Source organism: Pongo abelii, chromosome 8, assembly GCF_028885655.2.
Source record: "Pongo abelii isolate AG06213 chromosome 8, NHGRI_mPonAbe1-v2.0_pri, whole genome shotgun sequence".
In the NCBI taxonomy this organism is placed as follows: Eukaryota; Metazoa; Chordata; class Mammalia; order Primates; family Hominidae; genus Pongo; species Pongo abelii.
The window spans coordinates 131,859,503-131,874,382 of NC_071993.2; the positions used below are offsets into that span (position 1 = coordinate 131,859,503).

Consider the following 14,880-nt stretch of genomic DNA (forward strand, 5'->3'; position numbering starts at 1 on the left):
ATGGTGTGAACCTGGGAGGTGGAGCTTGCAGTGACCCGAGATTACACCACTGCACTCCAGCCTGGGCGACAGAGCAAGACTCTGTCTCAAAAAAAAAAAAAAAAAAAAAGAAACAGAATAGTCAGGCGCGGTGGCTCACGCCTGTAATCCCAGAACTCTTGGAGGCCAAGGTGGGTGGATCACGAGGTCAGGAGATCGAGAGCATCCTGGCTAACACAGTGAAACCCCGTCTCTACTAAAAAATACAAAAAATTAGCCGGGCATGGTGGCGGGCACATGTAGTCCCAGCTACTCGGGAGGCTGAGGCAAGAGAATGGCGTGAACCCAGGAGGCAGAGCTTACAGTGAGCCGAGATCACGCCACTGCACTCCAGCACTCCAGCCTGGGCGACAGAGCAAGACTCCATCTCAAAAAACAAAAAGAAACAAAATAAATATTTTAGGCTTTGCCAGCCATACAGTCTCTGTTACAACCAGTCAACTCTACCAATGCAGCACTTAAGCTGCCATAGACAATATGCAAATGAATAAATGTGGCTGTATTTCAACAAATATTTATAAAAACAAAGGAGGTCCAGATTTGACCCATAGACTGTGGTTTGCTTACCCTTAATTTAGGTCTAATTTCCAACCTACAGACAACACAAGGGACAGAAAACATGTTAAATACTATAGAGATGTAATTAGAAAGTTCACATTGTGAAAAACCATTCAGACAAATGAACTACCTTCTACAAAGAATAAATCGTAATGGTAAATAAAGAAATCATGCAGTAAAAAATTAAGACATGTCAACCAATTGCAACGTGTGGACTTAACAGCAAAATGAAGGTGACAGAGAAAAAAGTCAGTGAATCTGAAGACAGATCAATTGAAATATAACATTTGGCCGACAAAGACAAAAATGACTTTTAAAAACTTGAACCTGTGGAGTTCACAGGGACCTGTGGAGCAACAGAAAAATTGACATTTCATGTATATAGACTCCCAAAAGGAAAGGAGAAAGACAGTAATACAGAAAAAAATAGAAGAAACAAAAGCTAGAAATATCACAAATCTGGCAAAAGACAAAAGCTTACAGATGCAAAAAGTTCAATGAACACCAAATAGGATAAGCCAAAGAAATCCAAGCCACAGCACACATCATAAGCAAACTGCAAAAAACAAAAGACAAAGAAAAAAAATCTTAAAAGCATCCAGGAAAATGATGCATTCATAGGAAAACAACAATTCAAATGACTGCAGATTCCTCATGAGAAAACATGGAAGTCAAAAACAAGTGACGTAACTTTTTTTTTGAGACGGAGTCTTGCTCTGCCGCCAAGCTGGAATGCAGTGGCGCGATCTCGGCCCACTGCAACCCCCGCCTCCCAGGTTCAAGCTATTCCCCTGCCTCAGCCTCCTGAGTAGTTGGAACTACAAGGGCATGCCACCACGCCCAGCTAATTTTTTGTATTTTAGTAGAGATGGGGTCCCACCATGTTGGCCAGAATGGTCTCCATCTCCTGACCTCGTGATCTGCCTGCCTTGGCCTCCCAAAGTGCTGGGATTACAGGCGTGAGCCACCGTGCCCGGCCCATAACATTTTTAAAGTACTGAAAGAAACGGCTAGCTCAGAATTCTATATTCAGGCCGGCTGCAGTGGCTCACGCCTGTTATCCCAGCACTTTTGAAGGCTGAGGCAGGCAGATTATCCGAAGTCAGGAATTCGAGACCAGCGCGGCCAACATGGTGAAACCCCATCTCTACTAAAAACACAAAAAGTAGCCAGGCGTGGTGGTGGACACCTATAATCCCAGCTACTCGGGACGCTGAGGCAGAAGAATCACTTGAGCCCAGGAGGCGAAGGTTGCAGTGAGCCGAGATTGTGAGATTGTGCCACTGCACTCCAGCCTGGGTGACAGAGTGAGACTGTGTCTCAAAAAAATAAAATAAAAAAGATTCTATATTCAGCCAAAAAAAAAAAAACATTCCTTAGGAATGAAGGTGAAATAAAGCTATTCTCAGGTAAAGGAAAACAAAAAAAATTTGTTGCAAGAAAACCCTCTCTAAAATAATTTCCAAGAAGAGTTTCTTAGACAGAAAGAAAAAAAAAGCTCAGAAGATCCAGAATACAAAGGTGAAATAAATATCTAGGTGAATATAATTAAATATTCTTCTCCTACTGCATTCCTTAAAATGTTTGAAAAAAATCATAATATTATCTAATGGAATTTTCAACATAAAGGTAATAGTAAAGACAACTACAACATAAAGGTGAAAGATCAAGAACCCAACATGATAAGGTTTTCACATTCCACTTATAGTGGTAAAATACTGATTCCAAGGAGATTTTGACAACTATATATATTGTAATCTACACAGGAACCACTAGAAAAGCCACACCAAAAGACACAGTCAACTGCTTAAAGCAACCACTAAAACAGCCATACACAAAGAGATATATTCAAGAAGATACACATAAATTAAAATGAAATACTAACAAATGTTCAAACAAACCAACACCAGCAGGAAAGGAAAAAGAGAAGAAGAAAAAACAGAGGTAAGGCCAGGCACGGTGGCTCAAGCCTGTAATCCCAGCACAAAGGGAGGCTGAGGCGGGCAGATCACCTGAGGTCAAGAGTTCAAGACCAGCCTGGACAACAGGGCGAAACCCCGTCTGTACTAAAAATACAAAAAGTAGCCGTGTGTGGTGGTGGGTACCTGTAATCCCAGCTACTCAGGGATCACAGGCAGGAGAATCACTTGAACCCAGGAGGTGGAGGTTGCAGTGAGCCGAGATCCCTCCATTGCACTCCAGCCTGGGCAACATGAGTGAAACTCTGTCTCAAAAAAAAAAAAAAAAAGAAAAACAGGTAAAAAAGGGAAAACAATAAAATGTAGACCTAAATCCAAACGTATCAATAATCACATTGAACATAAATGTTCTAAATACACCAGTTAAAGGTTAGAGATTGTTAGAATAGATAAAAATAAGTACCAACTATATGCTGGCTACAAGAAATTCACTTCAAATATAATAATAAGGTAAGTTAAAAGTAAAAGGATGGAAAATGATATAACATGTAAAAACCAAACAAAAAGGGGCTGAACATCATGTCCACTAGGATGGCTATGATTTAAAAGATAGATAATAAAAAGTATTGGTGAGAATATAGGGAAAAAACTTTTTTGGTTTTTTTTTTTTTGAGACAGAGTCTTACTCTATCTCCCAGGCTGGAGTGCAGTGGGGCCATCTTGGCTCACTGCAACCTCTACCTCCCAGGTTCAAGCAATTGTCCCATCTTAGCCTCCTGAGTAGCTGTGACTACTACTCAGGCACACACCACCACGTCTGGCTAATTTTTGTATCTTTTGGTAGGGACAGGGTTTCACCATGATGGCCAGGCTGGTCTCAAACTGCTGACCTCAAGTGATCCACCGGCCTTGGCCTCCCAAAGTGCTAGGATTGCAGGCATAAGCCACTGTGCCCAGCCAAGAATATGGAGGAATTTAAACTCTCATGTATTGCTGATGGAAATGTAAAATGGTATAGCCACTGTGGAAAACAGTCTAGCAGCTCCTTAAAAGGTTAAACTTACTGAGTATGCTTAACTGGCATATGACCCAACAATTTCACTCCTAAGTAAATACCCAAGAGAAGTGAAAACATATGTACACACAAAAACTTACACATGAATTTTCTTTTTTTGTTTTTGGAAATAAGGTCTCACTCTGTCACCCAGGCCGGAGTGCGGTGGCATAATCATGGCTCACTGCAGCCTCGACCTCTTCAGGCTCAGATGATCCTCCCACTTCAGCCTCCCAAGTAGCTGGGACTACAGGTGCACTAGCCACCAACCAAACCTGGCTAAATTATTTTATTTTTTTTTTTTTTTTGAGACAGAGTTTCACTCTAGTTGCCCAGGCTGGAGTGCAATGGCGCAATCTCGGCTCACCGCAACCTCCGCCTCCCAGGTTCAAGTGATTCTCCTGCTTCAGCCTCCCGAGTAGCTGGGATTACAGGCATGCACCACAACGCCCAACTAATTTTATATTTTTAGTAGAGACAAGGTTTCTCCATGTTGGTCAGGCTGGTCTTAAACTCCTGACCTCAGGTGATCCGCCCACCTCGGTCTCCCAAAATGCTGGGATTACAGGTGTAAGCCACCACACCTGGCGATACATACATTTTTCAAGTTCACATGAAAAATTCCCCAAGACACACTGTATCTTGGGTCTTAAAACAAACCTTAACAAATTTAAAAGGATTGAAATCATACAAATCATATAAGGCATGTTATCTGACTATAACCGAATTAGACTATAAATCTGTACCAGAAACATAACAGAAAAATCCCAAAAACATGGAAATTAAGCAGATTTCTAAATAACTCATGGATAAAAGAAAAAAATTAGAAAAATTAGAAAATATTTTGGACTGAATAAAAATACAACAAATCAACAATTTAAAAAAAATTCAGGTGAGGTGTAGAACAATTTTTTAAAATATAATATATCAAAATTTGTGGGGAGTAAGCAGTGCTTACTGATAAATTCATAGCATTAAATAATTTCATTAGAAAAGTTTCAAATCAATAACCTAAGCTTCCACCTTAAGAAAGTAAAAAAAGGAACAAAGTAAAATCAGGAAGAAAAAAAAAGAACAGAACTCAATGAAATTAAAAACATAAAAATAGGCAGGGCAGGGTGGCTCACGCCTGTAATCCCAGAACTTTGGGAGGCCAAGATGGGTGGATCACCTGAGGTCAGGAGTTCGAGACCAGCCTGGACAACATGGTGAAACACTGTCTCTACTAAAAATACAAAAATTAGCGGGGCATGGTGACACACACCTATAATCTCAGCTACTCAGGAGGCTGAGGCAGGAGAATTCCTTGAACCCCAAAGGCAGAGGTTGAAGTGAACCAAGATCACACCACTGCACTACAGCCTGGAAGACACAGCAAGATTCCATCTTAAAAAAAAAAAAAAGGTCTAAATGTAAAAGGTAGGCTGGGCGCGGTGGCTCACCCCTGCACTCCCAGCACTTTGGGAAGCCAAGGGGGGCAGATCACGAGATCAGGCGTTTTAGACCATCCTGGCCAACGTGGTGAAAGCCCATCTCTACTAAAAATAAATACAAAAATTAGCCAGGCATGGTGTTGCACTCCTGTAGTCCCAGCTACTCGGGAGGCTGAGGCAGAAGAATCACTTGAAACCAGGAGGCAGAGGTTGCAGTGAGCCGAGATCATGCCACTGCACTCCAGCCTGGGTGACAAAGCAAGACTCCGTCTCAAAAAAAAAAAAACGAATGTAAAAGGTAAAATGTTAAAACTTTAAACAAAAACACAGGAGAAGTTCTAAGTGACCCTGGGTTAGGCAGAGTCCTTTAATATGACAACAAAAGCATGATCCAAAAAAGGAAAAAATTAATTGGACTTCATCAAAATTAAGAACTGCTCTTCAGAAGATACTGTTAAGTGAATGAAAAGATAAGCCAAAGAACAGAAGAAAACATCTGCAAATCTTGTACCTGGTGAAGAACTCATATCCAGAATACGTTAAAAATTGTCAAAACTTAATAAGTAAACAATCCAATTTAAAAATGGGCAAAAGATCTGAACACACATTTTACTAAAGAAGATAAACAGGCCGGGCATGGTGGCTCACACTTGTAATCCCAGAACTTTGGGAGGCCAAGATGGGTGGATCACCTGAGGTCAGGAGTTCGAGACCAGCCTAGCCAACATGGTGAAACGCTATGTCTACTAAAAATACAAAAAAATTAGCCAGGCGTGCTGGCGCGCACCTGTAATCCCAGCTACTCAGGAGGCTGAGGCAGGAGAATCACTTGAACCCTGCAGGTAGAGGTTGCAGTGAGCCGAGATCATGCCACTGCACTCCAGCCTGGGCAACAGAGCGAGACTCTGTCTCAAAAAAAAAAAAAAAAAAAAGATACACAAGTGGCAAACAAGCACATGAAAAGGTGCTCAACATCATTCATTACTATTAGAGAAATGCAAATTAAAACCGTAAGAAGCTACTACAATTAATATCAAAAACAGCCCACTATATGATGATAGAAGTGACACCAGTGGTCATCTTTAGAAGGGAAGGAGTGGGAGGGGCCACAAGGAAGCTCCTATGGTACTAGAAATGTCTTATTTTTTGGTCAGGTTGGTGAATAACACAAGGGGTTCATTTTGTACCACTTATGCTCACCTTTCTACGTAAACTACACTTCAATTAAGAAGTTCAGGGCCGGACGTAGTGGCTCACACCTGTAATCCCAGCACTTTGGGAGGCCAAGACGGGCAGATCACAAGGTCAGGAGATCGAGACCATCCTGGCTAACACGGTGAAACCCCTTCTCTACTGAAAATACAAAAAATTAGCCGGGCATGGTGGCGGGTGCCTGTAGTCCCAGCTACTCGGGAGGCTGAGGCAGGAAAATGGCGTGAATCCGGGAGGCGGAGCTTGCAGTGAGCCGAGATCGCCCCACTGCACTCCAGCCTGGGCGACAGAGCAAGACTCCGTCTCAAAAAGGAAAAAAGAAGTTCAGGCCAGGCAGAGTGGCTCACACCTGTAATACCAGCACCTCTGGGAGGCCGAGGCAGGCAGATGGATTACCTGAGGTCAGGAGTTTGAGAACAGCTGGCCAACATGGCAGAACCCCATCTCTACAAAAAATACAAAAATTAGCCAGGCATGGTGTACGCCTGTAATCCTAGCTACTCATGAGGCTGAGGCAGGAAAATCGCTTGAACCCAGGAGGCAGAGGTTGCAGTGAGCTGAGATGGCACCACTGCACTTCAGCCTGGGTGACAGAGCAAGACTCTGTCTCAAAAAAAAAAAAAAAAAAGAAAAGAAAAGGAAAAGAAAAATTTACCTCAAAAAAGAAAAACACTTCCCAAAAACGACCCCTTTTGTCCCAAAAAGGGGTCCCCGTTTGTCCCAAAAACGACAAACATTTAAGGAAGACATAACACCTTTTTTTTTTGAGACGGAGTCTCGCTCTGTCACCCAAGCTAGAGTACAGTGGCACAATCTCAGCTCACTCGGCTCACTGCAAGCTCGGTCTGCCGGCTTCACGTCATTCTCCTGCCGCAGCCTCCCAAGTAGCTGGGACTACAGGCACCCGCCACCACGTCCAGCTAATTTTTTGTATTTTTAGTAGACAGGGTTTCACCATGTTAGCCAGGATGGTCTCGATCTCCTGACCTCATGATCTGCCCACCTCGGCCTCCCAAAGTGCTGGTATTACAGGCGTGAGCCACCACGCCCAGCCAGTAACACCATTCTTAAAATTTCAAAAAATAGAATTTCAACTAATGATACCAGCATAACCTGAAACCAGAACTTGACAATAGCATCACAAGAAAATTACAGGACAATCTCCATCATGAGAGAGCTGCAAAAATCCTAAACAAAATATTAAACTGAATCTAGTGGCATATATAAGTTTGGTTTATTCCAGAAATGCACTTAACATTTGAAAATGGGCCAATTTAATTCATTAACATTAACAGACCATAAGAGAAAAATCACTTTATTATCTTGATAACAGGAAAAACATTTGACAAACAACAAGATTCATGAGAAACACACACAGCCAGGTGTGGTGTTGGGTGCCTGTAATCCCACCTACTTGGGAAGCCGAGGCAGGAGAATTGCTTGAGCCCAAGCGTTCAAGGCTGCAGGGAGTTATGCTCACACCACTGTACTCCAGCCTGGGAAACAGAGCAAGGCTCCATCTCTAAATTAAAAAAAAAAAAAAAAAAAGACAGAAACCAGCCAGGTGTTGGTGGCTCACACCTGTAATCCTAGCACTTTGGGAGGCCAAGGCAGGCAGATCACCTGAGCTCAGGAGTTTGAGACCAGCCTAGGTAACATGACGAAATCCCATCTCAACTAAAAATACAAAAAATTAGCTGGGTGTGGTGGCACCCACTTGTAATCCCAGCTACTGGGGAGGCTAAGGCACGAGAATCACTTGAACCTGGGAGGCAGAGCTTGCAGTGAGCCAAGACTGTACCACTGCACTCCAGCCTGGGTGACAGAGTGAGACTCCTTTTCAAAAAAAAAAAAAAAAACACACATACACACATACATACATACATACATGCATGCATACATACACACACACACACACATACACACATACATACATACATACATGCATGCATACACACACACACACACACACACACACACACACACACACACACACACACACACACACACACACACACCCCTTAGCAAAGCAGGAATAGCTTCCTTAATCTGATATGGAGTTATCTACAAAACAAACAGCTAACATCACACCTAAGACTGAAATATTGAAAGCATTTTCTGAAAAGGGAAAAGAAGACAAGGATGCCTTCTATCACCACTTCTTTTCAACATTCTACTGGAGGTCTTAGACAATGTAATAAGAGGAAAAGTTATAAAGGATTGGGAAGGAAAAAATAAAATTGCCACTATTCACAGTGTACATAATTATATGTGAAGAAAGCCTAAAATAATCTACAAACTGGCCGGGCACGGTGGCTCACACCTGTAATCCTAGCACTCTGGGAGGCCAGGGCGGATGGACCACTTGAGGTCAGGAGTTCAAGACCAGCCTGGCCAACATGGTAAAACCCTGTCTCTACTAAAAGTACAAAAAAATTAGCCGGACATGGTGGCATGCGCCTATAGTCCCAGCTACTTGGGAGGCTGAGAGGCAGGAGAATTGATTGAACCCAGGAGGCAGAGGCTGCAGTGAGCTGAGATCGCACCACTGCACTTTAGCCTGGGCTACAGAGTGAAACTCCATCTCAAAAAAAAAAAAGAAAGAAAAAGAAAAGAAAATAATAATCTACAAGCTATTAATCTCAAAGGATAAATCTTTAGCCTCTACCAGTAAACTATTAAAACCCAAAAGAACCTATATAGGTAAAGAAAGAATAAATGAAACTGATATAATTGTACAAAGGAATCTTTTTTTTTTTTGAGACGGAGTCTCACTCTGTCACCCAGGCTGATCTCGGCTCACTGCAAACTCCACGTCCCGGGTTCACACTATTCTCCTGCCTCAGCCTCCCGAGTAGCTGGGACTATAGGTGCCCGCCAGCACTCCCGGCTAATTTTTTGTATTTTTAGTAGAGACAGGGTTTCACCGTGTTAGCCAGGATGGTCTCGATCTCCTGACCTTGTGATCCACCTGCCTTGGCCTCCCAAGTGCTGGGATTACAGGCATGAGCCACGGCGCCCGGCCACAAAGGAATCTTATATGGCAATAAAAATGAACTACATAGCGAGGCATAATGGCGTGTGCCTGTAATCCCAGCTACTCATGAGGCTGAGGCACGAGAACCGCTTGAACCCAGGTGGTAAAGGTTGCAGTGAGCCAAGATCGTGCCACTGCACTACAGCCTGGGTGTCAGAGCCAAGACTCCATCTCAAAAAAAAAAAAAAAAAAAAAGGCTGAAAGACACCAGGAATAGCACACCCTAAAGAGTTTCATTTATACCTTCAAAAACAGGCAAATTAATCTGATGTTAAAACTCATCTTTTGTTCACGATTGCTAGATAGTGGTTACTTTTAAAAAGGAAGGAGGGCCAGCCTGGGCAACATAGTGAGACCTTGTCTCTACAAAAAAATCAAAAAATGAGGCAACAGGATCGCTTGAGCCTGAGAGGTTGAGGCCACAATGTGCCATGATCTCAGCAGTGCACTCCTACCTGGGTGACAGATTGTTACGTGGATGTATTCACTTTCTGATAATTCACTTAGCTGTACACTTCTAATTTGTGCACTTTAATATACACATACTATATCTCAATGTTTCAAAAAGGGTTATTTCAAGTTCTTCTAATCATATTCCACTACTAAAAACATTTTAACAATTCCTCATAGCCTAAATGCAAAATCGAAGGTCTTAAGCATGGCAAAGCATAATATGGTTCCTATCTTTAACTTAATCCTCATGTCTGTCCATCCCCACGTATACTTTGTATTTCAATTTATCAAATTATTTACAGGCCCAGAACATAAAATACTCTTCAGCCTTCATGCCTTTAGATATTTCCATTAGTTGAAATCTTCTCCCTCTTTACACTCCACTAGGTCACCATACTGTCCCTGAAATTTCCACCCAACTTGGATATTTACTCCTCCAAGATGCTTCCCTACCCCTCCACTCCAAAATTAATCACCCTCTTTTCTATATTCAGTGTATTACTGCATGCATCAAGTGATAGCACAACTGTCCATATGTCAGTCCATACTCTATTGTAATGTAAACAATTCAAGCACAAAGTCTAAATTTTCCTGTTGCCAACGCCAAACATGAGGCTTGGCATGCGGTGGTTACTTAACAAATTTCACTCTTATGTTTATTTCTGTACTAATTAAGACTGTAAAACTATCTAGGATGAAGCCTAAGTCTTATAATTCCTCCATAGCACACAGCATAGCAAGAGCACACTACAGGCATACAACAGTGATGGTTTAGCTAGCAGCGTAATGTTTACCAAAACACAGTTCCATGGACAAAATGCGCTTTTCAAACCATATGCTTACCTAAGATAAGGTACGTATGTCCTACTGGAATTGCAAAAGGTCATCTTTATATATATACATTTCCAGAGTTTTAAGCTACAAGAAACCAATAGCAATCACCTAGTCACAACCCTTAGGAAAGAACAGAAGCCTAGAAAAATTAAGTGGCTTACTCAAGGTTAAGGCTATAGCCAAAAGGGTCAAGACTAGGACTCAGATTGCCTAGGTTCTCCACAATCCATGTAGCCTCCCTTTTGTACTATGTGACTTCTCCAAGTATGACTGCTTTACTATTTTATATTTAGATGGTTAATATCCTCAACTGCAGGGCCTTTAAAAATTTTCCTTTTAAAATTTGTCTCTAACAAACAAATACTAAAAGTACCAACAAGTTCAACCAGGAAAACACCATTTCCAGTTCCAATATCAAGCACTGAAGCATCCAGTGGAATCTTGTGTTTCTGCATCCACCTTATTAGTCGATTCATACTCTCTTCTCCAAACCTGTTAGAGAGAATCAGTCAAATAACTGAGGGATACAGAGCAAAAGTCACCACTATATTCCATTTAAGCTATTTATACCATATGCTCAAACTCTTATTTGAAAGTGAAAACATCTGTGACTGCTTAAGCTTTGTCTCTACTGTAATTTAGGAGAAACCACTTCCAGGAATACAACAGAATAGACAAGGTCAATATGTTATTTACTAACATTTCTATATATCAGCATTAACACTTGTATGTGTTGGTGTCTCAGAATTTTATTGTTTATTGACAAAGTACAACTATAGGGTGAAATGCTGTCATCAAATGTAAATGTGAGATATTAAAAGAGGGCTCACACCCATTCTCCCAACACTTTGGAAGGTAACGGTGGGAGGACTGCTTGAGGCCAGGAGTTCGAGACCAGCCTGGGTAACACAGTGAGACCCTGTCTCTACAAAAAAGAAAATTTGCTGGGCATGGTGGCATGCAGCTATAGTCCCAGCTACCCAGGAGGCTGTGGCGGCAGGATCACTTGGGCCCAGGAGGTCCAGGTTGTACTCCAGCCTGGATGACAGAGTGATACCCCACCTCTCTAAAAAAAAAAAAAAAAGTAAAAAAAAATAATAATAATAAAAGAAGAGACATACTTTAAATCTACCCACTAAAGCCAGACTTAATCCAGGGTTCCCAGGATTTTTAGGCATTCTTTGGGTATAAGCACTTGAATATATGCTTTTTTTTTTTTTGAGATGGAGTCTCGCTCTGTCGCCCAGGATGGAGTGCAGTGGCGCGATCTCGGCTCACTGCAATCTCCACCTCCCAGGTTCAAATGATTCCCCTGCCTCAGCCTCCCAAGTAGCTGGGACTACAGGCGCGCGCCACCATGCCTGGCTAATTTTTTGTATTTTAGTAGAGACAGGGTTTCACCATGTCGGCCAGGATGGTCTCTATCTCCTGACCTCGTGATCTGCCTGCCTCGGCCTCCCGAAGTGCTGGGATTACAGGCGTAAGCCACCGCGCCCGGCGAATATATACATATTTTTTTTAAACACACACACATATACATACAATCTTCTAGATTATAACTTGATTCTTTTCCTAACTCACCAGATTTCACCTGTATCTCCATATTCTCGGAAAGTTTGCAGTTCTCTCTCATAGACAGCATCCCAACTATGTAAACAATGAAATGCAAAGCAAGACTCTTGAATTAAACTGTATTATGAATTAAATGTATGTTTCTAATACATTACAGAGCTATTTATGACAGAGGTTTAAACATCACTAGTGTTATTAATAAATACACATAGTTCAATCTTTTAACGTCCTTGAGTTAAAAGAAGGAAATATATGGGCAAGCAGAATACGTTTATACTGTACATGTAAAGCATTTAGGACAATATCTGATGCACGACAATAAGTTTTAGCCTAAAAAAACACAGAGACATTTATCCACGTATCCCTAAGTCCCTGACCCAAGTTCAAAACTTGATGAAACAAGCACATCTGGTCTCAAGTGTGCAGGAGCAGTCTCTTTCCTGTGCTATTTGTCTCTGCCTATTCCAGTCTTCTAGCCCTCCGTTTAAATTTTCTCTGGACGCTTTTCTTCTTTTTTTGAGACGGAGTCACGCTCTGTCGCCAGGCTGGAGTGCAGTGGCGCGATCTCGGCTCACTGCAACCTCCGCCTCCCGGGTTCAAGCGATTCTCCTGCCTCAGCCTCCCGAGTAGCTGGGACCACAGGTGTGTGCCACCACATCCCTCTAATTTTTGTATTTTTAGTAGAGACGGGGTTTCACCATGTTGGTCAGGCTGGTCTCGATCTCCCGACCTTGTGATCCGGCCGCCTAGGCCTCCCAAAGTGCTGGGATTACAGGCGTGAGCCACCACGCACCCGGCCCTCTGAATCCTTTTCATTTGCCGTCTCTTTTCCTACAATGATTCTCTAGAATCCCTGCTCCCTCTCATCCCGCCAATTTACCTCTCCCCAACTGTTCCCTGCAGTCATTCATCCACCCACATTAATTCATTTAATAATTCCTGAGCGTCTGTTTTAAGTCAGATCGCTTTCTCTCACCCCAAGATCCCCCACTATCTCCCCGCTCCCGCCTCGGGTCATCCGCTATTCCCACCCCACTTCCAGCTCCCACATCCCTCCCCTCCTACCCAGCCTTTTCGGCTCCCAGGCCCAGCACTTCTCCCTCGGTCTCTCACTCTCGCCGACCAGCCCTACTCGCCAGCCTCGCCCTCTCCCCCTTTCCCCCAAGCCTGGCCCTCAGGTTCGAGACTCCCAAAAGGCCTCCCAGGAGCCAAAGCCTGTCCCGCACCCACAAGCCCCTTGGGCTCCAATCCCTTGAAACGTCGGTTAACCGCGCAGGGCGACCCCTAGGGATTCCACTCTTTGAAATCCCCGTGAGCCCCCGCCAGGTGGCCCTGCTCCCGTCACGCCCCCGAGGGTCTCCCTGTCCCTGAGCCCCGGGTCTCCACCCCGCCGTCCCCTTCTCGGGGCCCAGGCAGGGGGGCATGGCTCATCCTCCCCTGCTCAGAGTCACACTCACTGCTTGCGGGTACCCAGCGCCGACGGGACGAAACCGTCCTCCCCGCGACTGCCCTTGTCCGACCGCGCCGCCACCGCAGCGCCACCGCCGCCGTCAGAGCCCGAGCTCATTTCGCTCCACGTCCTGGCCGGCCGTTGGGGCCGCCATAGAGACGGGGCACAGGCAGAGCGGACGAGCGGACCGGCGCCTCTAGGCGGCGGGAGGCCGCCCTCTCGACTGCTCCAGCCCCCGCGCTGGGGCTGGGATGGGGACGCGACGCCTTTCGCGCTACCCCCGGCTCCCTGCGCCGGCGCGGACCGTGCGCTCTCCCCACAGCGCTCTCTCCACAGCGTTAGTGGCATCCCCTTCGTCGAGGTTCAAGAGCGGCTGTATTTGGGGACTGCTGTTTGTGAGGGACCATTGCATTTTGGAAAACGGCTGGCCTCAGCACCGTGGACACCTAAAGCCGACGCCGCTCTACCCAAACGCAGAAATCACTTCACCTCTCCACCGCGTGCGCCCGTCTGCGAAGTGGGTGAGAGCGTCCATCCAGATATTTGGCTCCTTGGCAAGAGGCCAACTTCGTTTCTGGCTAAGATTCTGACTTGAAAACTGCGTTCTGGCCTCTTGTGACTTGATGTCACCGGTAGACGTGGAAATTTATGTCCAGGGAAAGGAATGCCCTGCAACTCTCCACAATACGCCAAACACGGGGATCAGTGTGTCGTGAAAGAAAGACTGCTAAGTGAGAGGATGCCCGGATAAGCCTCAGCTCTGCCTCGACCCAGGCACCTGGCCTTGCTTAAGTTTTTGTTTTGTTTTGTTTTTTGAGACGAAGTTTCGCTCTTGTCGCTCAGGCTGGAGTGCAACGCAATGGCGCGATCTCGGCTCACCGCAACCTCCGCCTCCCGGGTTCAAGCGATTCTCCTGCCTCAACTTCCCGAGTAGCTGGATTACAGGCGGGCGCCACCACGCCAGGCTAATTCTGTATTTTTTTTTTTTTTAGACGGAGTCTCGCTCTGTCGCCCAGGCTGGAGTGCAGTGGCTCGATCTCAGCTCGCTGCATGCTCCGCCTCCCGGGCTCACGCCATTCTCCTGCCTCAGCCTCCGGAGTAGCTGGGACTACAGGCGCCCGCCACCACGCCCGGATAATTTTTTGTATTTTTTTTTAGTGGAGACGGTGTTTCACCGTGTTAGCCAGGATGGTCTCGATCTCCTGACCTCGTGATCCACCCGCCTCGGCCTCCCAAAGTGCTGGTATTACAGGCGTGAGCCACCGCGCCCTGCCTAATTTTGTATTTTTAGTAGAGATGGGGTTTCTTCATGTTGGTCA

General features: G+C 44.6%; 1 protein-coding gene across 8 annotated transcripts in view; it reads right to left on the reverse strand.

Moving 5' to 3' along the window:
• Window positions 1–14,654, reverse strand: part of EEF1AKMT2 (EEF1A lysine methyltransferase 2) — a 45,440-nt gene extending 30,786 nt beyond the window's left edge. For 5 of the 8 annotated variants that reach the window (XR_010141640.1, XR_010141641.1, XR_010141639.1 and 2 more), the window contains exons 1-3: window positions 13,569–13,786; window positions 12,121–12,186; window positions 10,917–11,031 (exon numbers count right to left, since the gene is read on the reverse strand). Coding sequence is in view for 4 of the 8 variants with exons in the window: in XM_054523015.2 (XP_054378990.1) it covers window positions 10,917–11,031; window positions 12,121–12,186; window positions 13,569–13,678 (291 nt within the window). In the remaining 4 variants the exon portion in view is untranslated. Of the gene's footprint in view, window positions 1–10,912; window positions 11,032–12,120; window positions 12,187–13,568 lie in introns of all 8 variants that reach the window. The other 3 variants (XM_063727796.1, XM_024253391.3, XM_063727795.1) reach the window with 2 other exon arrangements.
• Between the last annotated feature and the right edge of the window lie 226 nt (window positions 14,655–14,880).